Source organism: Vipera berus (genome assembly GCF_964194415.1).
Source record: "Vipera berus genome assembly, chromosome: 3".
Classification (NCBI taxonomy): Eukaryota; Metazoa; Chordata; class Lepidosauria; order Squamata; family Viperidae; genus Vipera; species Vipera berus.
The window spans coordinates 168,514,323-168,536,685 of record NC_138204.1 but is presented as its reverse complement, the minus strand read 5'-3'; the positions used below and the strand labels follow the sequence as shown (position 1 = coordinate 168,536,685).

At 37.2% G+C, this 22,363-nt stretch overlaps 1 protein-coding gene across 3 annotated transcripts in view; it reads left to right on the top strand.

Moving 5' to 3' along the window:
• ROCK1 (Rho associated coiled-coil containing protein kinase 1) overlaps window positions 1–22,363 on the top strand; it is a 92,073-nt gene that overhangs the window by 42,937 nt on the left and 26,773 nt on the right. For all 3 annotated transcript variants that reach the window (XM_081325808.1, XM_081325809.1, XM_081325810.1), the window contains 8 exons: window positions 1,359–1,605; window positions 3,673–3,779; window positions 4,937–5,087; window positions 6,404–6,564; window positions 8,166–8,350; window positions 8,637–8,706; window positions 14,561–14,655; window positions 15,546–15,711. In XM_081325808.1, coding sequence (XP_081181934.1) covers window positions 1,359–1,605; window positions 3,673–3,779; window positions 4,937–5,087; window positions 6,404–6,564; window positions 8,166–8,350; window positions 8,637–8,706; window positions 14,561–14,655; window positions 15,546–15,711 — 1,182 coding nt within the window. The remainder of the gene's footprint in view (window positions 1–1,358; window positions 1,606–3,672; window positions 3,780–4,936; window positions 5,088–6,403; window positions 6,565–8,165; window positions 8,351–8,636; window positions 8,707–14,560; window positions 14,656–15,545; window positions 15,712–22,363) is intronic.

Genomic DNA, 22,363 nt, shown 5'->3' with positions numbered 1-22,363 from the left:
TGAAATATCACATTGGCATAAGTATTCAGATTCTTTACAATACTTGAAAATTAGGTCAGGTGCCTCCCATTTTTCTTGATTGTTGCTACACTTCAGCCTATGGAAAATTAAATTGAGCACCTCACAGCTGACAATGCATATTGTAGTAGAGCAAAAGCCATGAGGTCAAAGGAACGGCCTGAAATGTTCAGAGACAGGGTAATTGCAAGGGGGGAGAGTAAAATTTCTGCATAGAAAGTTCCTAAGAACACAGTGGCCTCCATAATTCTCAAATGGAAGAAGTTTGGCACAACCAGGACTCTTCCAAGATCTAGTCGCTCGGTCAAACTGAGCAATCGGGGGAGAAGGGCCTTAGTAAGAGAGGTGACCAAAAACCTGATGGTCACTCTGAATGAGCTCCAGAGTTCCTGTGGAAATGGGACAGAGTTCCAAAAGGAGAACCCATCACTGCAGCCCTCCAGCGATCTGGGCTTTGTGGCAGAGAGAGGCTAGACGGAAGCCTTGCCTCAGTGCAAAACACATGAAAGCCCACTTAGAGTTTGTAAAAAAGCACCTGAAGGACAGTAAGGAACAAAGATTCTCTGGTCTGATGAAACCGAGATTGAACTAAGCGTTATGTTCTAAACGTTATGTCTGGAGGAAACCAGGCACTGCTCATCACCTGCCCATTATCATCCCAACAGTGAAACATGGTAGTGACAACATCATGTGGGGGTATTTTTCAGCAGCAGTGACTGGTCAGGGTTGAGGAAAACCTGTTCCACAGTGCTCAGGAACTCAGACTGGGCCAAAAGTTCACTTTCCAACATGACAGTGATCTGTGAATGTCCTAAAGTGGCCCAGCCAGAGCCTTGACTTGAATCCTAGTGAACATCTCTGGAGGAATCTGAAAATGGCTGTCCACCGACGGTCGCCATCCAACCTGACTGAGCTTGAGAGGATTTGCAAGGAAGAATGGCAGAAAATTCCTCAATCCAGGTGGGCAAACCTTGTCACGTCATGCCCAAAAAGACTCGAGGCTGTAATTGCTGCCAAAGGTGTTTCAACAAAGTACTGAGTGAAAGGCCTGAATACTTAAACCAATGTGATATTTCAGTTTTTACTTTTTAATAAATTTACAGACATTTCTAAAATTCTGTTTTCATTTTTTCGTTACGGGGTACTGAGTGTAGATTGATGAGAAATGAATTTTAACTGTAGAATCCGGCTGTAGCATAATAAAATTGACAAAAGTGAAGGGGGTCTGAATACTTTCTGAATTTACTGTAACTAATTCTCCCTTTTTAGGGTATATATGAGTCATGCTCATTTTAGACTAACCTCTAATATTTTTTTTCCTAATCCTGTTGCTTACACAGCTTGAAGAGGCCAATGATTTGCTGAGAACAGAGTCAGATACTGTAGCAAGACTAAGGAAAAGTCATACAGAAATGAGCAAGTCAATAAGTCAATTTGAATCATTAAATAGGGAGTTGCAGGAAAGATGCAGAATTCTAGAAAACACAAAATTACAGGTGGAAAAGGATTATTTCCAGCTACAAGGAGCACTAGAAGTAGAACGAAGAGATAGGAGTCATGGATCAGAAATTATTGGAGAGCTACAAGGTAATAATTTTTACACTAATGTAATTATAAAATGTAAAGTTTTTTTCTGATATCTTGAAATATAAATAACAATTTTGGGCTGAGTTATGTATATGAATGGTGAAAGATAAATTAAATATAAATGCTCTTATATAAATGTAAACACTGCATACTTTATGTAAAACTAAGAATTTGTAGTAGCTGTTCCATTTCCCTAAACATATTTTCATGGACTTTTTTGCATAATAGACAAATAATAGGATCTGATTCTTTGTTTTCATATCTGTAAAATAAGATGTTTATTTATTTATTAAATTTATATGCCACCTCACTATCAAGGGACTCTGAGCAGTTTACAGTGCCATAAATAACAATATAGAACAATTAGGGTTAAGGTTAAAAACATAAAAGATTGAGGATTGAAAGTTAAAACAAAATATAAATGCTGTCATTGTGCAGAAGAATTCAGCATGACAATTATATGCATCCTATGCTACAGATATTAGATATGAATTGTTTCAGTAAGCTAGGATGCAGCAGCATACAACAAAGAATCCAGTCTGGCCTTTGGATATATGTAGAATCTATCCAAATGTGCCTGTGGAGACCTGCAAGAAAAGATATATGCTATTAGTACTATGTGGCCATGGACATTTGCAACTTGATTTTAGGCTATATTATGGCTGCCTAGAAGTATAGAAATCAATTGTAGGACATATAGGAACTTGGAGCAAGAAAAGAAAAATGTTAGTAATATTTTAATTTAAGGAATGACGTCCATTTCCCCAAAGAACTCTTGGATTAAGTTTTAAATCTAAGGAAAAAATTTCAAGCAAATGGTACTATTTATTTTTTGTAGCTCCCTATATGAAAAGCTGTACTTGATTTTAACATAAAATGATATTGCTCTTGCTCATTTATACATAGTTATTTTTTCAACAAGACAAAATTGTATCCTCCAGAGGACATCTTGGCCATGTTCACTTTAAAATAAATAAATAAAAGCACTTACTATTATGCACAGCAAAACTACATCACTTGCATTGTATTTGGTTACAAAAATGTTTGTGGATCCTCATGGGAGGTTAGAGAACATTCTTGAAACTAGCTTAAAATATGTATAGTAAAACTAGATAAAATATGTTTATGATTCTAAAGAGTCTTTCCATGTCAGCCAGATTATGAATCTGCCCACTGTCCCAATTTCAGATGTGTTTCTGGCTGAAAAAAGTTACCTAGCCTTAGCTTTCTTCGAAGCATTTCTGCTCATATATTTCGGAATTTAAATGTGCAAAATTGATTTATCTAAAGCTTTTATATTTTTGTACAGTACCTAGAATCCCACAATATAAAAGTGGTACTTCTACAAATAATAACCACAGACTACAGTGCAAGAATAAAATACTTTCTCTCTTGTCCTGACTTAACTACTCTTGCTTCTCTTTATTTTGAACGAATAGTTAAGAAAATCTACTTTTGAATAGGACGTAAATCATAGAATTAAATCCTATGATTTTATTAATGCAGATATTAAATATGAAAAGGAACTTCCTTGTTCATAAATACTGTTTACTGAGGGTGAACAATAGATGGTGAGTTAAAATAGTTTTCTGAGGAATATATAGGTCATTTAATGTCTTTATAAAAAAAAACTTATTTGTGCTACTCTACAAATGTGCTGGAAAATTTATGGGCGTAATCTTTTTTGCTACTCTACAAATGTGTTGGGAAATTTGTGGGTATAATCTTTTTGTATCAATAAATGTAATTACTTCAAATCAATAAAGACTAGCATTTTTATTGCAAATGTGAATATTCCACATCTGCTATTTTAATTAAATGTGATCACTTAGCCTTTCTTGCATAATTTCATTTTCAGTATTTTAATTGCATATATGTGTACCCATATGAAAATATATGTTTAATTAATAATTTAATGAAAGTTGAAAACATAGATCTAACATTTTAAATATAATCTATTTTCTCAATGAATCATCTTTGATATATGTGAGGAGTTTATGTATGTAAACCATTCTTGTCCATATGGAGTCATAGAAACAGTTAAAATATATTTAATTAATACTATAGCTCGGATTACATCTTTACAAGAAGAAATCAAAGGTGTGAAAAACAATCTTGAGCGAGTAGAAGAAGAAAGAAAACAGGCCCAAGACATGCTTAACCATTCTGAAAAGGTACGGTAACTAAGTAATGAGGCACAAGGTCTTATGTATCTTGGAATAAATCACTGCGTATTTAGAATAAAAATATATCTGCATATTTTTAGAATTACAAATGTACATCTGTTAAGATTCAATACTTCGTAGTAACAGGCAGGATAATCCTGGTCCCTTTTTGATTAATATATCATAAGTAAAACCAAAACATAATTTTACTCCAAGCACATTTACTCTATGCATTCTAGGGTTTAGAAACTGTAAAGTTAGTGTATTATTGCCCATATCCTACAGGCATTTTATTGATACGTACTGTGTTTTCCCGAAAATAAGACTTAGCTTGATTTTTGGGGGTGGGCCTAATATAAATCCTACCCCCCAAATAAGGCGAGGTGCAGGCCTAAAAAGCTAGGGTGGGGGATGGAGCTGTCCTATGCGCCCCAAACCCACTTACCTTACCGATAGGACCGCCGATGCCCGAGTTCTTCTGTGGGTGCTTGTGGCCACATGGCTTGTTTTGGGCTGGTGCCACCACTTGTGGCAGGAGGCACGTGGCACTTTGCGCTGTTGCTGTTGCTCACGGCAGGATGCTGCATGGCATTTTGGGTCAGTACTGCAGCTCACAGCAGGATGCTGTGCAACACTTTGGGCCAGTGCCGCCGTTTGTGGCAGGAGGCTGCGCAGTGCTTTGGGCCAGTGTCGCCACTTGCTGCAGGAGGCCCCGTGGCTCATGTGAGTGGTGACACTGGCACGAAGCACCACACGGGCCTTCTGCTACGAGTGGTGGCATCAGCCCAAAGGCAGGAGGCCACATGGCACTTAGGGCCGGTGCCGCTGCTTGCAGCAGGAGACCACACAGTGCTTCGGGCCAGTGCTCCTGCCATAAGCAATGGCACCAGGCTGCAAGTAGCAGCAAGAGGCCGCTGAAGAAGTCAAGCAGCAGTGCAACAGGTTGGGGCATGGGAGGCTGCAGCGAAAATAAGACCTGGTGCCTCTTTTGGACACAAAATATAAGAATGGGTCTTATTTTGGGGAAAACACGTTACTCAGGGTCCTAGTAGATGTGCATCAAACAAAAAGGTATGTAGGAAGAAGAAAGGTACTGAAAAGTATAAAATATGAATACTTGTCATATTTAGTATATCTGATACCATTTTCTACAAAATATCTTGCAGGAGAAGAATAACTTAGAAATAGATCTAAACTACAAACTTAAAACGGTACAACAACGTTTAGAGCAAGAAATAAATGAACATAACATAAACAAAGCTCGGTTAACTGACAAGCATCAGTCAATAGAAGAGGCCAAATCTGTTGCTATGTATGGTAAGTTCTTAAAGAATAAGCAAGGTTAATATGTAATTAGTTTTTATATAGTTCTTTCTTTAAATAATTGGTTGTATGTTCCTTTCTAATCTGTCTAGTTTCCTTGGCAACCATCTAAGAGTAATTTGCCACCACCTTCTTTTGGGATCTCTCCCCCCCCCCCCCATTGCCTATCTAGCCTATAGACCTTTGATTTTCTGGCGATTCCCTATTAGAAACTAACCAATCTACCCTGCGTACCTTTGGGGTTTGCTGTAAGTTACCCTTTGGAAAATTTCCTTTAGGAAATGGGATACTGGGGTGTCAAGCTAGCCTTCAGTATGATTCATCATACTTCTGGAAATTCAGTAGATTTCTACAGAATATTAATCTACTATTATAAAAGAAAGTCTCTAATACCAGAAACGTGGCTTGTTGTAAATGACATTGGGAGATGGAGGGAAGAGATGCTGCCTATGGAATAATTGGTTAAGAGAGTACATACCCTACATGTATATAATGGACAGAGAAAGAAACTCAGAAGGGAACCTTCTTCTCAGGATGTAAAAGAGACAGAAGATTTGTACTATCATATTGACAAGGTTTTCTTGTCGTGTTTTTCTGCCTACCTGGGGTATGTGGGGTAGTTATTTTCTATTATTTAGTTATGAAAAAATCTAGGTACCAGTCTTTGTTTCTTATATCGTTAATAAGCTGGTAATGAACAAGAGAGAACAATTGACATCTCAGCATATGTAATCTATATGCATTAGGTATATCATTATACTACAGGTAACAATTCTAGGGAGATTTTTAGATATCAATATAGCTGCTCCAAATGCTTGATATTTTCTCTCATCTTTCAGTAGGATATCTGGAAGATTGCATGAATACATTCTTTTTTGCTTTCTAATGTACTTTAACAGGTAGTTCTCACTTAGCAATCACTTGTTCGGCAACTGTTCAAAGTTATGATGACACTGAAAATGTTACAACAGGTCTTCAAAGTTATGGCTACTTTCCTGTAATCCACATGATCATAATTTGGGCGCTTGGTAATCAGTGCACATTTATGATAGTTGCAATTGAGTGGTCCATGATTGCCATTTATGAACTTCACAGCCAGCTTCCAACAAGCAAAGTGAATTGGGAAGCTGGCAGAAAATCACAATTTGTAGTGAAGTGACATCACACTTAATGACCCACAGTTATTTGCTTAACAACTGAGCCAGAAATGAAGTGATGTTGTGACTTGGGCTTAGCGACACATTGGTACTAAATGCAGTAAGTGAGGGCTACCTATATTTAATTTTTGTTGTCTTTCTTTTTCCTCATAGAAATTGAAAAAAAGGTTAAGGAAGAACGAGCAGCAAGAGAGAAGGCAGAAAATCGAATAGTTCAGATTGAAAAGCAATGTTCCATGTTAGACTTTGATCTGAAGCAATCACAGCAGAAGATTGAGCACCTTATTGAACAGAAAGAGAGACTGGAAGAGGAGGTAAAACAATAGTTTCTATACTATGTGAACATTCCTTTTAGGCGTATATGAAAAAATATCTTATTTCTATGAACCAAAAAATGTCTGTGTAGCTGCAAATAATTTCACAATTTATTTGTTTATAAATTGCCTCATACCTAACGCTCTGGACATGAAATTCTAAAATCTTTCCTGAATCATAATTAAGCAGTTTCAAGTAGAATTGGAAGGCAGTGACAGGTATTTTATGAAACTACTTGAAGCTTTGTTTTGGTACATTGGGGAAAAAGTAAAAATATTAAAACTTTATTTTTTTATGATAAATTCCATTAACTTTATCATAGCATAAATAACTATCCATCCCACACAAATCTCAAATCATTTCCTTCTACAATAACCTTCTTTTTCTCAGCATTGGCACAGTGGTTGGAATGCAGTATTGCAGGCTAACCCTGCCCAGTGCCAGTAGTTTGATCCTGACTGGTTCAAGGTTGATTCAGCCTTCCATCCTTTCGAAATCGGTAAAATTACAACCCAGATTGTTGGGGGTAATATGATCACTCTATAGAAGTTGTAGAATATAATTTCAGATCAGATAAACCCAAAACTAATCATTCTTTGGCATCATAAAATGCCTTATATTTTACAGTTTTCCCCCTACCACATAATTTAGACATATCTTTCTGCCATTGTTTAAATCAGTTGTTAAACTTGTGATGTCTGAAATAAAAATAATATTCTAGGCAAAACATGCATCTTAATCATAGAGATTCTCCCCAATTACAGTAATAGATCTAAACTACAATAGAACTAAATCACATGATAATTGTATTTTTTCAGTTTAGCATATTATTTTAGAGTTCAATCCATGTCTTGACAAAATTATTTTGAAATGGCATACAATTCATATTTGTCAAATTAACACTCAGATATTTTATCTTTTTCTCAATCTTGAAATCCATTTTGTTGATCAGTTTGGTTTCATCTTACATGTTTATATTTTCATTATCATCTTTGTCTTCTGTTTATTAATCTTAAAACCACCTAACATAAAATCCTTTTAATTTTCTTAATAATTCAGTGTCCTTTAAAGAATCTTCCAAAACCAACACCCAATCATCTGCAAAAGCTCTCAACTTGTCTCTTTTAATTTTTAAATTCATTATTCATCTTGCTCTGTATTTTTATTCACAGTTCAAGAACCAAATAAGCAAAGGGGGAGGGCTAATGGGCTTGTCTTGTTTCTTTTTGTATCTCACTATCTCCATTAAAAATAATTATTTCTGTGAGGCATAAATCAATTTTACCAATTTAAATTGTCAAAAGCTTTCTGTAGAACAGCAGGCAAAGCTGGGGGCGGGGGGAATTAAACATATCATCAGTTTAGAATTGTTCTCTTCACACAAGTCCCTAAAGTCCAACCCTTCCTGAATTCCATTGACCCTTATCTGATGCCAATTTGTGTTGAACTTTAGTTGACCAGATTCTTGTGTAAAGACTTGAATAAATATTCTATGCTGCAACCTTACAAATCGACCTCTTAACACCTGACACTTTTTCCTGAAATTGGATAATGCCAAAGTAAGTAGGTAGAAATAAATAAATTGTTTATTATGTTTTAGGTTAAGAATCTGACACTTCAGTTGGAACATGAGATAAATAAAAGAGTGATGACACAGAATGAACTGAAGATGCATGCTATAGAAGCAGATAGTTTAAAGAGTTCAGAGAAGCAGCTAAAACAGGAGATCAATGCATTGTTGGAAACAAAAAGATTAGCAGAATTTGAATTGGCTCAGCTGGCTAAGTAAGTTACATTTCTATTATCAAAAAGAACTGTATTGTGAATGACTGCTTTTAGTAATGTGATTTGTGCTATGTTGTATTGACATCTGACTTCACTATTTATAGTTATTTATGCAAACATCTCACGGAAGGTGTTCATAAAAACTAATGACATAAATATTTTAAACTTCTAGACTTATTAAGATTCCTGTGTTCTACTTATATAATATCTTTATTGCTTGATCTACTGAACATCTTTTGACTAAGAGTTCAGAATAGAAATTCCTTTAATTTTTTCCCCATCAAAGGCAATACAGAGGAAATGAAGGCCAAATGCGTGAACTACAAGATCAACTAGAAGCTGAACAATATTTTTCTGTAAGTGTTCTTTATATTGCACAAGCATTTAATGATGTTATGTACAAGTTGCATTAATCATTAATAATGACCTTCACTTTTAGATAATATTAGTGCCTTAGAATGGGAAAAGTATTAAGTGGGGGAGGAAGAACAAGAATGGTACATTCACAGTTGTTTTTTTATTACTGTTTGATTTCCACTTTTTTGTCTGCTGTCAAGCTAAAAAAAAGATAAGCATGCATTTTTCTTCCAGTCTTTTAGACATTGTGGTCTTGCCCTTGTTGACATTTTGGACATATGTTGGGCTCAATACTATACCTGGTTTCTGTGCCTAAAATCTTAAGAAACAGATTTGTTTAAAGAATTGCTGTAATCAATCATTTTTTCACTAAATATCTAAGAAATGTATTTTATAAATGTCTTTTTCCACTTTCATTATTATCTTTAAACAACTGTAACTTTCAAGGGAAAGGCTTATTGTGATTGATTTGCTTATGTTTAGGGTCTGGTCAGTATATCCCAAAAATCTCCTTAAAAACTCCTCTGAAAATAGACAGTGCACTAGAAAAAATAGTGAAAAAAGAATTTTATTGTATCATGTTTTTTTCTCCTTTTTGGTTTTGCAGAATTTTGATTGTAGAGAAAACAAAATTAGAATTCCCTTAAATTATACATTACATTGTATTTCACTGCATAGAAATATAGCACAGATCTAGGAAGAAAGCTGTGTCATAATTCAACCAACTACTGTGACCTGGCCTTATCTATTATCTCATATTAGCCTGATCTTTTTTGAATATATGAATGATATCCCCTCAAGTGCATCTTGATGATCAGAGAGAAAGTGAATTTATAAAACTAACAGAACTGGCAGTTTATTCATAAATGTTAATCTCGGTCTAAAACCTACCCAATTATAAAGTAACTATCCAGCTCTTTCTTTATAATGAAAAAAGCCCAATCTTATTAACAAAATATTTATAGTAATCACTGCAATATTTTAATGTCAACATTTTTTTTAAAATCCCATTTATATCCCGCCCTTCTCCGAAGACTCAGGGCGGCTTACAATCTTAGAAGCACAAATCAATGTGCTTAGCAATAGCCTTCATTCTATGCATATGCCTGCTTATTAGGGCTTTCGGGGGGGCCCCAGCGGCATTATTACCAAGTCAGCTTATTGCCCCCAACAATCTGAGTCCTCATTTTACCTACCTCAGAAGGATGGAAGGCTGAGTCAACCTTGAGCCTGGTGGGACTCGAACCTGCACTAATTGCAGGCAGCTGGTGTTACTTAAGGAGGCATTAGCCCACTGCTCCACCAAGGCTCATTTCTATGTTGTTGTTAGTTGCGAAGTCGTGTCCGACCAATCGCGACCCTATGGACAACGTTCCTCCAGGTCTTCCTGTCCTCTACCATCTTCTGGAGTCCACTTAAGCTGACGCCTACTGCTTCAGTGACTCCATCCAGCCACCTCATTCTCTGTTGTCCCTTTCTTCTATTGCCCTCAATCTTTCCCAGCATTAGGCTCTTCTCCAGTGAGTCCTTCCTTCTCATTAGGTGGCAAAGTATTTGAGTTTTAGCTTCAGGATCTGGCCTTCTAAAGAGCAGTCAGGGTTGATCTCCTCTAGGACTGACCGGTTTGATCGCCTTGCAGTCCAAGGGACTCGCAGGAGTCTTCTCCAGCACCATAGTTCAAAGGCTTCAATTCTTTGGCGCTCAGCCTTTTTTATGGTCCAACTTTCACTGCCATACATTGCAACTGGAAAGACCATAGCCTTGACTATACACACTTTTGTTGACAGGGTGATGTCTCTGCTTTTTAGTGTGTTGTCTAGATTTGCCATGGCTTTCCTCCCAAGGAGCAAGCGTCTTTTAATTTCTTGGCTACAGTCCCCATCTGCAGTGATCTTGGAGCCCAGGAAAATAAAATCTGTCACTACCTCCATTTCTTCCCCATCTATTTGCCAGGAATTGAGAGGGCCATATGCCATGATCTTGGGTTTTTTAATGTTAAATTTCAACCCAAGTTTTGCACTCTCCTTCTTCACCCGCAACAAGAGGCTCTTTAGTTCTTCTTCACTTTCTGCCATTAGAGTGGTATCATCTGCATATCTTATGTTGTTGATATTTCTTCCGGCAATCTTAATTCCAACTTTTGATTCATCTAGCCCTGCCTTTCTCACGATGTGCTCTGCATATAAGTTAAATAGGCAAGGCGACAGTATACAGCCTTGCCGGACTCCTTTCCCAATTTTGAACCAATCAGTGGTTCCGTGTCTAGTTCTCACTGTTGCTTCTTGGCCCGCATATAGGTTTCTCAAGAGACAAATAAGATGGTCTGGTACACCCATCTCTTTAAGGACTTGCCACAGTTTGTTATGATCCACACAATTAAAGGCTTTAGCATAGTCAATGAAGCAGAAATAGATGTTTTTCTGGAACTCTCTAGCTTTCTCCATGATCCAGCGTATGTTGGCAATTTGATCTCTAGTTCCTCTTCCTCTTCGAAATCCTTCCTGTACTTCTGGTAGTTCTCGATCCACATACTGCTGAAGTCTAGCTTGTAGGATTTTAAGCATAACTTTACTAGCATGAGATATGAGTGCAGTGGTGCGATAGTTTGAGCATTCTTTGGCACTGCCTTTCTTTGGAATTGAAATGTAAACTGATCTTTTCCAATCCTGTGGCCACTGTTGAGTTTTCCAAATTTGCTGGCAAATTGAGTGTAGCACTTTTACTGCATCATCTTTTAAGATTTTGAATAGCTCAGCTGGAATACTGTCACCTCCACTAGCTTTGTTGTTGCTCAGCTTTTCACTTCACATTCTAGGATGTCTGGCTCGAGGTCAGTGACCACCTCATTGTGATTATCAGGGACGTTAAGCTCATTCTTGTATAGTTCTTCTGTGTAATTTTGCCACCTCTTCTTAATCTCTTCTGCCTCTGTTAGGTCCCTGCCATTTTGGTCCTTTATCATGCCCATTTTTGCATGAAACGTTCCCTTCATCTCTCCAATTTTCTTGAAAAGATTTCTGGTCCTCCCTATTCTATTGTTTTCTTCTATTTCTTTGCACTGTTCATTTAAGAAGGCATTCTTATCTCTTCTAGCTATTCTCTGGAATTCTGCATTTAATTGGGCATATCTTTCTTTTTCTCCCTTGCCTTTCGCTTCCCTCCTTTCCTCAGCTATTTGCAAAGCTTCCTCAGACAGCCATTTTGCTTTCTTGCATTTCTTTTTCTTTGGGATGGTTTTGGTTGCTACCTGTTGTACAATGTTGCGAACCTCTGTCCATAGTTCTTCAGGCACTCTGTCTATCAGATCTAATTCCTTAAATCTATTTGACACCTCTACTTTATATTCAACAGGGATATGATTTAATTCATACCTGGCTGGCCTAGCGCTTTTCCCTACTGTCTTCAGTTTAAGCCTAAACTTTGCAACGAGAAGCTCATGGTCTGAGCCACAGTCAGCTCCTGGTCTTGTTTTTACTGACTGTATAGAGCTTTTCCATCTTTGGCTGCAGAGCATATAGTCAATCTGATTTCTGTGTTGACCGTCTGGTGATGTCCATGTGTAGAGCCTTCTCTTGGGTTGTTGGAAAAGAGTGTTTGCTATGCCCATCGTATTCTCTTGACAAAATTCTATCAGCCTGTGCCCTGCTTCATTTTGTACTCCAAGGCCAAACTTGCCTGTTATTCCGGTTATCTTTTGGCTTCCTATTTTAGCATTCCAATCCCCCATGATGATAAGGACATCATTTTTTGGTGTTAGTTCTATAAGGTGCTGTAGGGATTCATAGAACCGGTCAATTTCATCCTCTTCAGCACCGGTGCTTGGGGCATAGACTTGGACTACTGTGATATTGAATGGTTTGCTTTGGATTCGAACTGAGATCATTCTATCATTTTGAGGATTGTATCCCAGTATTGTTTTTCCTACTCTTTTATTGACTATGAAGGCTACTCCATTTCTTCTGAGGGATTCTTGCCCGCAGTAGTATACCTGATGGTCATCTGAATTAAATTCACCCATTTCTGTCCATTTTAGTTTGCTGATACCTAAGATGTCGATGTTCAGTCTTGTCATCTCTTGTTTGACCACGTCCAGCTTTCCTTGATTCATGGATCTTACATTCCAGGTTCCTATGGAGAAAAAATCTTTACAGCATCGGACTTTCCTTTCACCACCAGACACATCCACAGCTGAGCGTTCTTTCGGCTTTGGCCCAGTCGCTTCATTCTTTCTGGCGCTACTAGTACTAGCCCTCTGCTCTTCCCCAGTAGCATATTGGACGCTTTCTGACCTGAGGGGCTCATCTTCCAGCGTCATATCGTTTTGCCTTTTTGTACTGTCCATAGGGTTTTCATGGCAAAGATACTGGAGTGGGTTGCCATTTCCTTCTCCAGTGGATCACGTTTTGTCAGAACTCTCTGCTATGACCTTTCCGTCTTGGGTGGCCCTGCACAGCATAGCTCATAGCTTCATTGAATTATGCAAGCCCCTTCGCCACGACAAGGCAGTAATCCATGAAGGGGCAACACTTCTATATATCATTTAATTTACAATGCTTTTTTTAAAAAAAATCCAATTTGAGAAGAGCAGGAGGAAGGCCTAATTGGAAAATACATTCTAGAGATCTTGTTCTTATTTTTTCCTTAACAGCATTCATTAAAACCTCATTAAAAGGTGAAGGAAATATTCAATCTGGCTTTTTCAAATGGAGAGGGTTTCTTTTATATCTCTTAGGTATGGAAAACTGCAACAGAGTTTTTGTTTCATCCCACATCTAATTGTGTCCCAATTTTCAATTCACCAATCAAGCAGGTTTAACTAGCACTCATGAATCTCAGATTGACTTAACCATTATTCTATTCATCTGGATCATTTTCTTCTCCCCCCACTCCCCACAGCTGGTTCTTGACTTATGACCACAATTGGGAAGGGAATTTCTGTTGTAAGTTGTTGTGGTTGTAAGTTGAGTCAAACCTATAATACATGATGACCTTTACAGTGATCATTAAATGAATTCACTTCACAAATTGGCAAAAGAGGTCATAAATCTTGTTAACATGGTAGTAGGATGCTGCAGTTGGATGTAAATGAGCTGGTTGCCAAATGCCTGAGCGCATGATGCAGGGTTAGGGCGACAGGGCGATAGTTAGGGCAAGGTTAGGGCAAGCATAGTTTTAAGTTGCTTTTACTTAGACTGTCATGACTTTGAACTGTCCTTAAGCTAATTTTTGTAAGTTGATGACTACCTGTACTTGTCTGCTGTACAGGTAGTCCTTGACATGCAATCATAATCGATTCCAAAATTTCTGTTGATAAGCAAGACAGTTGTTAAGTGAATTTTGCCCCATGTTATGACCTTTTTGCCACAGTTGTTAAGTGAATCGCTGCAGTTGTTAAGGTACTAACACGGTTGTTAAATGAATCTGGCTTCCCCAATGATTTTTCTTGTCAGAAGGTCACAAAAGGTGATGACATGATCCAGGACCATGATAAATACATGCCAGTTGCCAAGTGTCCATATTTTGATCATGTGACCATGGCGATGCTGCAATGGTCATAAGTGTGAAAAAATAGTCACTTTTTCACTGTCGTTGTAACTTTGAATGGTCACTAAACAATTGTGAGTTGAGGACTACCTGTACTAGACAGCATGAGGGAATTGCTTGAGTAAAAATTACGCTGTTATCTTTTTGTTGCGGGTTTCGTTGTACAATTTTTAAATTTCTTTTTTTATCAAAAATGTTGCAAGCTCTTTGAGAGAGCTGTTGTAAAAGCTTGATATAAATAATATGCAAATATAGATTGAATAATATGTAGCCCTTATCATCATCCCTATGCCTTTTTTTAATTTCCAGACACTTTATAAAACTCAAGTTAAAGAACTCAAAGAAGAAATTGAGGAAAAAAATAAAGAAACACAGAAAAAAATACAAGAGCTGCTAAATGAAAAGTAAGTCACTTTTGTGGACATAGTCTTTCCAAAATTGAGACGCTCTAAGCAGCATTGATTGAGTGAATATGTATGTATGTATATATGTATGCATGCATGTATGTATGTATGTATGTATGTGTATTTTTCACATTTCTGAACCGCCCAACTCCCACAAAAACAAAAATCTTTATCACTTGAAAACAAAAGGGATTTAAATATGTTAATTTTGTGGATTGCTGCCCATATTTTGAGAAGAAAAAGAGTCCTTAAAACAAACAACTTGATGTCAGGTTAGAACATTTGCAAAATATTAACTAGAACAAAACATTCTTATTAAATATAAGTATTTTTTGTAATAAAGTATAATTGGTTGTATTTTAAAATATATCTAAAAAGAAGCTTTGTCGGCTATGGAAATGTATGTACAGTATTCAGTGAGACAAAAATATAAATATGAGCTATTTATTATATGTATATGGCTATAAATATATAATTTATAAATTATGTATAATAATTTATAAGATATAAATATAAAAGGTATGGTCCCAGCAGTAGAAAATTCTGATATTTTACATATCTTTTTAAATAGCAATAATGATCTCCTCTGGAACCTGATAGGTATTGCAATTTATTCCTGAATTGATTTAGTCTTGAATTGCAACTTAGTAGTTTGTATAATGTACAAGTCACTGGCCCCGAGTTAAACAATGCTGGGCTCACATCTTATCAATATGAGTCGAACAATATCCATTATGACTTTGCATAATTATCATGATGGATTGTTCACCAATTATGTCTAAAACTAACCATCAGGGAGTTTATAGCTAAATAAGAAATTGTATCCTACATTGCATTATTTCTAAAAGAACAATGTAGTATTTTTAAAAAATAATAATTTTGTGTTGCAGAGAAACTATTGTTACACAGTTAGATTTGGCTGAAACAAAAGCTGAATCTGAACAATTAGCCCGAGCTCTCCTTGAAGAACAGTATTTTGAACTAACCCAAGAGAGTAAGAAAGCAGCATCACGAAATAGACAAGAAATTATTGATAAGGACAATATTGTCAGTCGGGTAAGGTATATTTATATATTTATATCATGAAGTCAGTTTATTATATTTAATTTAATTTAATTTAATAATTTGATTTCTATACCGCCCTTCTCCCGAAGGACTCAGGGCGGTGAACAGGGCAATACACAATAAAAATCAGATACAAAAATTAAAAAACCATTAAAAACCAATTAAACATCATGCCCATAAAAACAATACATATTAAGTTAAAAACTAATTTTAAAAACCCAACCCCATCCTGTCAGACCAGGCCAGCTTGTTCGAAAAAGAATGTTTTAAGATCGCGCCGGAAGGAGCGAAGGTCGGGGGCCGTCCGGAGCTCAACCGGTAAGCTGTTCCAAAGGTCTGGCGCGCCCACAGAGAACGCTCTCCCCCTGGGGGTCACCAATCGGCATTCTTTGATCGGCGGCACCCTGAGGAGGCCCTCTGTGGGAGCGCACTGGACGGAGGGACGTTGACGCCGGTCGCAGGTGTTGCCGTAGGTAATATTGTGAGAAAGAAATCTATTGTATCTTTAAAAATGTGACTACATACATGATGCATGCTTGTTTTTCTTACAAATCTTCAGTAGCAAGATTGATGCTTGCATATAACTGAATAAGGATAAGGTCTCCTTCAATGAAATATGAAACATTTTTTTTGCATTGGAAGAAAATGCAAGAGATTCACAGAATTATAGGGTTAGAAAAGATTTTGGAGATTTTCCAGCCAACACTCTGCCCAGGCAAGAATCCCCATTCCATCTTATATATATCCATTGTTTGAAAACCTCCAGTGGTAGCAACAGAAAGCAGACTATTCTACTGCTTAATATCATAGTTATCTTAAAGTCCAACATACCTAGTTCCTCTAACTGTTCTTCATAGAATGTTATCTCCAAGGCTTCATCTTTGCCCCTCATTTCTATCCTCAGTATACGTCCACATTTTGGCAACCAAAACTGAACACACTACCCAGGTGCAGTCTGACCAATGCAACATAGAGTGGAACTGTCACTTCCCATGAACTGGACACTATCTCAGTTGATACTGCCTTAGATTCAATTAGATCTTGAGATAGTTGCGGCACGTTGCTTGTTCATGCTTAATCAGTAGTCTATCAGAGCATTTGGATCCTTCACACAAGTACTTGTGCTGAGATAGATGGTATGGCTAATAATGTACCTATGCATCTGGTTTTCCCTGCTTAAAGTGCAGAAGTCTTCATTTCTCACAACTAAACCCTTCTTCCAGTGTAGAAGTCTTATCATTTTCTACTTCAAACCTGTTTTCTCCGCACCAAGCTTTCTGTAATCTTGATGAGTATCCATTTGGTCCTCTTATCTATGCCATTTATGAAAATGTTAAAAATGGGTTTTGCTCAACAAATCATTTTTAAAATGAATAATGGCTTAGCAGACTTTGTAGATAGATAGATAGATAGATAGATAGATAGATAGATAGATAGATAGATAGATAGATGATAGATAGATAGATAGATAGATAGATAGATAGATAGATAGATAGATAGATAGATGATAGATAACCTTTGCACATTGGCACACATTAAAAATGAAATTTAGTTGCTTGCTCTCAAAGTGTACACATACATACATAACACACATTTAAACATACTATAAACAATATATGTATAGACCTATACCCTTACATATAAGTAACATATAAATATTAATCACTGACTATCTTCAATACATAATGGAAGGAGGAAGCTTTAGTTCACAAGGTTAATACTGTATGGAACAAAACTGTGAGTGAATCTGGATGTTCTGCTTCGGATACCACGAAGCCTCCTCCCAGAAGGTAACAAGGAAAACAAGTTTTATTTATTTATTTATTTTAATTCCATTTATATCCCGCCCTTCTCCGAAGACTCAGGGCGGCTTACAAGCTTAGCAGTAGCAGTAGCCTTCATTCTATGTATATGCCTGCTTATTAGGGCTTTCACACACACCCCAAGCGGCATTATTACAAAGTCAGCTTAATTGCCCCCAACAATCTGGGTCCTCATAATCTAGGCATGTTTAAGAGTTGTGAAGAGGATGTGTAGTGTCCCAGACAATCTTGCAGACCCTGCTCAAGCAACGTTTATAAGCTATGTCCTGGATAGAATGAGGGAACTGCCAATAATCTTTTCAGCCATCCTCACCACTCTCTGCACTGCCTTCCTGTCTGAAGCAGTGATGCTTTCAAACCAAACTGTGATGCTGTAGTGAGTTCATAGCTAAGTAAGAAATTGTCTGCCAAGCTGAATATTACAATGCATTGTACTATTTCCCAGTGTAGTGTTTAAAAAGTAGTTTTGACTTGTGAGAAATTATGTACACAGTTAATTCTGGTTGAAACAAAACCTGATTTTAAAAGTTAGCTTGTGCTTTCCTTGAAGACTTGAATATTGAATCTGAATACTAGATCACTTCCTCATACTGACATAGAATCATTTAGGTCCACAACTGGGTATGGTTTTTCAACTAGCTGCAAATCCATAGCTAGTGGCGTCATCCATCCCACATTGTTTTATTTTATTTATTTTTTTTTTATTGAAAAGTTTTAAAAATACAGTTTTCCTTTAAAAAACCCCCTTCCCCCTCCCTCCTCCCCTCCCTACCTCCCCCCTTCCCCCCCTCCCCCCCTCCCTCCTCCCCCCCCACCTCCCCCTAACCCCCCTCCCCCCCCGGACTTCCCAGAGCTAAATACAAGGTATATATATATAAAAAAGCAATCATAAACAACCATATACTAACAACTATAAATTCTAAAATCCCTCACTCTCTAACTTATATAGGATCAAACAAACCTTAGCATTATTAAATATATATAGAAGACAAAATAAAAAAAGAAAAAAGAAAACGAAAGAAGACTTATTCAAATGCTAGATAAAACTTCTTGACCCTATACTTATTCTGGATAAACTCAATCCATTTTCTCCATTCCATAATATAATGTTCTTGCGAGTAATCTTTCAAATAGGCCGAAATCTTCGCCATCTCTGCCAAGTCGGAAACCTTTAAAATCCACTCTTGTATAGTCGGCAGTTCCTCTTTCTTCCAATATTGACCTATCAAAAGTCTTGCTGCCGTAACTAAATTCAACATCAACTTAGAGTCCACAACTGTAGCGTCAACAATTATTCCCAACAAAAAAAATTGCGGACAAAACTTTATCCTCCGTTTAAAAATCTTCTGCATATTCCACCAGACTTTTATCCAAAAAGCCTTGACCTTTTTACATGTCCACCATATGTGAAAATATGTTGCCTCTTCATCACCACACCTCCAACATTTAGGCTGATAATTCGGATACATACTTGCAAGCTTTTTAGGATCTAGATGCCATCTATAAAACATTTTGTAAAAGTTCTCTCTTAAACTTTGAGCTTGAGTGAATTTTACATTCCTCACCCAGATCTTTTCCCACGTGTCCATTGTAATAACTTCCTGAATGTTTTGGGCCCATTTTATCATACAATCCTTAACAAGCTCTGTTTCTGAATCGATCTCTATCAATGCAAGATATATCCGTTTAATATGTGCTGGTCCTTGATTTCTAATTTGCTTTATCAAATTTTCATCAGTCGTTGCAAATCCATTTTTTTGGTCTTCTTTCCACCTGGCCTGTAACTGAATATATTGAAACCAAGTCTGAACAACCTTCTCTTCTCGCAAGAAACTATATGATTTCAAGCACCAAATATTCCTTTCCAAACTTAAAATTTCCTTGTAAGTAGTCTCATCATGTTTGAAACCAGCATGTATATTTTCTATTGCGTGTTTTGGGATTGCCCACAATGGTATCTTGCTGCTTAACTTATGTCTATACTTCTTCCAAACTCTCAGCAATGCCTGTCTTAAAATATGCATCCTAAACACAGTATCTACCTTCTTATCATACACCAAATATGCATGCCAGCCAAACAACAGATCATGGCCCTCAAGATTTAATAACCTCGATTGTGTCAAATTAATCCAATCACTTATTCCTACTAGTGCAGCAGCTTCATAATATAATTTAAAATTAGGCATTTTAAGGCCACCTCTCTCACGAGTATCCTGCATAATCTTAAGTTTAACTCGTGGCTTTTTCCCTGCCCACACAAATTTATTGATACCACGCTGCCATTCCTCCAAGTTAGAGTCTTTCTTAAGAATCGGTATCATTTGAAATAAGAATAAAAATTTGGGCAGGACATTCATTTTCACTGCTGCAATCCGTCCCAACAAAGACAATTGCAATTTTTCCCAACTCTCCAGTTCTTTTTGAATTTTCCCCCATAACTTTTCATAATTATTTTTATATAGCTTTGTATTAGAGGGCGACAAAATCACCCCCAAATATTTAACCCTTTTAACAATCTCAAATCCAGTTAATCCTTCTAGGAGAGCCTTCTGCGAAACTGTCATATTTCTAGCCAAAATTTTAGTTTTCTGTATATTTACTTTAAATCCAGAAACCTTCCCATATTGTGTTATTATCTCCATCAGGTCCACAACAGAGTTCTCTGGCTGGGTCACTGTAACAACCAGATCATCTGCAAATGCTCTCAATCTGTAATCCTGATCTCCAACTTGTATCCCCTTAATTTTTTCCGAATTCCGAATCTTAACCAATAATATCTCTAATGTTAATATAAATAACAAGGGCGATAGCAGACAGCCTTGCCTTGTGCCCTTCTCAATATTACATACTGTTGTCAAACTATTGTTAACTATAATTCGGGCAGTTTGTTTTTGGTATAATGCCCTAATCGGTTGTAAAAATTTTTCCCCAAAATCCATTTTGTCTAAAACTTTCAACAAAAATTGCCAGTTCAATTGATCAAAAGCCTTTTCAGCATCTAAAAAGATTAGCGCAGCAGAGATCTGGTTGTGCCTTTCCAAAAACTCTAACACATCAACTATATGTCTCACATTAGTTTTCATTTGTCTTCCACTAATAAACCCCGTTTGGTCCCCATGAATCACCTGTTGCAGAACCCTCATCAGTCTATTAGCCAAAACCTTAGCAAATATCTTATAATCTGTATTTAAAAGCGATATCGGTCTGTAATTTTTAACTAAAGTAGCATCCTGGTCTTCCTTCGGAATCAAAGAGATAAAAGCTGTTCTCCAAGACGGGGGCACCTTTCCCCCCCTCTGGATTGTCTGGAACAGTTCCTTTAACGGTTTTATCATCTCTAATTGTAAGTTTTTATAATAGGCCGCAGTCAAGCCATCAGTGCCTGGTGCTTTATCCACCTTCAGTTCCTTAATAGCTGTAAAAATTTCTTCTTCTGTAATCAGTTGGTTAATCCCCTCTTTTTGTACTTGCGTAAGAACCGGGATGCTAGCCTTCTCCAAATACGTATCAATATCTTTTGCATTAATGTCCTCTTTAGTATATAATTTCGAATAAAAATCCACAAAGGCATCCTTAATAAGATTCTGTTGATACACAACCCTTCCTTTATGCTCAATCTTATCTATATTAGATGCCCTTTGTTTTTTCCTCAGTCTATAAGCCAACCATCTGCCTGGCTTATTAGCATTGCAAAAAGTATTATGCCTAGCAAACCGCAGATTGGTCGCCACTTGATCAGCCATTAATTTATCAAATTGTCCTCGTAACAGTCTAATAGCCTCCTTGATCTTCACCTCCTCTGGGTTCAAAATCAAAGCCTTTTCTTTTTCCTTTATTTCATTCTCCAGTTCTTTCCTTCTAATTTCCACTGCACGTCTATGTCTATTATTCATATATATCAACACCCCTCTCATATAGGCCTTGCTAGCATCCCAAACCATATCCATAGAGGTACCCTTATTCATATTCATCTCAAAAAAATCCTTCATCCACATTGTTTTATTTTATTAAGGAGCTGTGGTCAACTTGATCAAATCCTTACTGAAGTCTGAGTGTACTACATCTATAGGTTTTCTTTGATCTGTTAATCTACACACATTAAAAAAAACAACAACCCATGTTTTCATGTCCTCTTTTTAACAAACCCACAATGACTTTTCTAAGGGCTTGCAAACTGATCTTTTCTAAAATTTCCCCAGATGTGATTTCAGTGTGATTGATCTGGAGCTTGCAGGGTTTGCCTTTTTATATTAAACGCTGAGCTTGTCGATCGGAAGGTCGGCAGTTTGGCGGGTCAAATCCCGAGTGCCGCGTAACAGAGTGAGCGCCTGTTACTCGTCCCAGCTTCTGCCAACCTAGCAGTTCGAAAGCACGTAAAAATGCAAGTAGAAAAATAGGGACCACTCCGGTGGGAAGGTAACAGCGTTCCGTGCGCCTTTGGCGTCTAGTCATGCCGGCCACATGACCATGGAGACGTCCTCGGACAAGCGCTGGCTGTTTGGCTTTGAAACGGAGATGAGCACCGGCCCCTAGAGTCGGAAACGACTAGCACGCATGTGCGGGGGAACCTTTACCTTTACCTTTATAAATTTATTGGTGCATTCATACATACATAAAGCGTAGTGGCCTCTTGCCTACCAAGAAATCATGGGCAGATTACAAAAAAAAAAAAAGAAAAACAAATGCCACAAAAGAGATCATGAGTGGTCTGAAGAAAAACACACCAGCCAAAAAACCTCCTATCCAACAGGGGCTCAGCTATCATCCAACCCCACAGCCTGGGAGAATGGCCAAGTCTTTAATAGGTTCCTGAACATGAT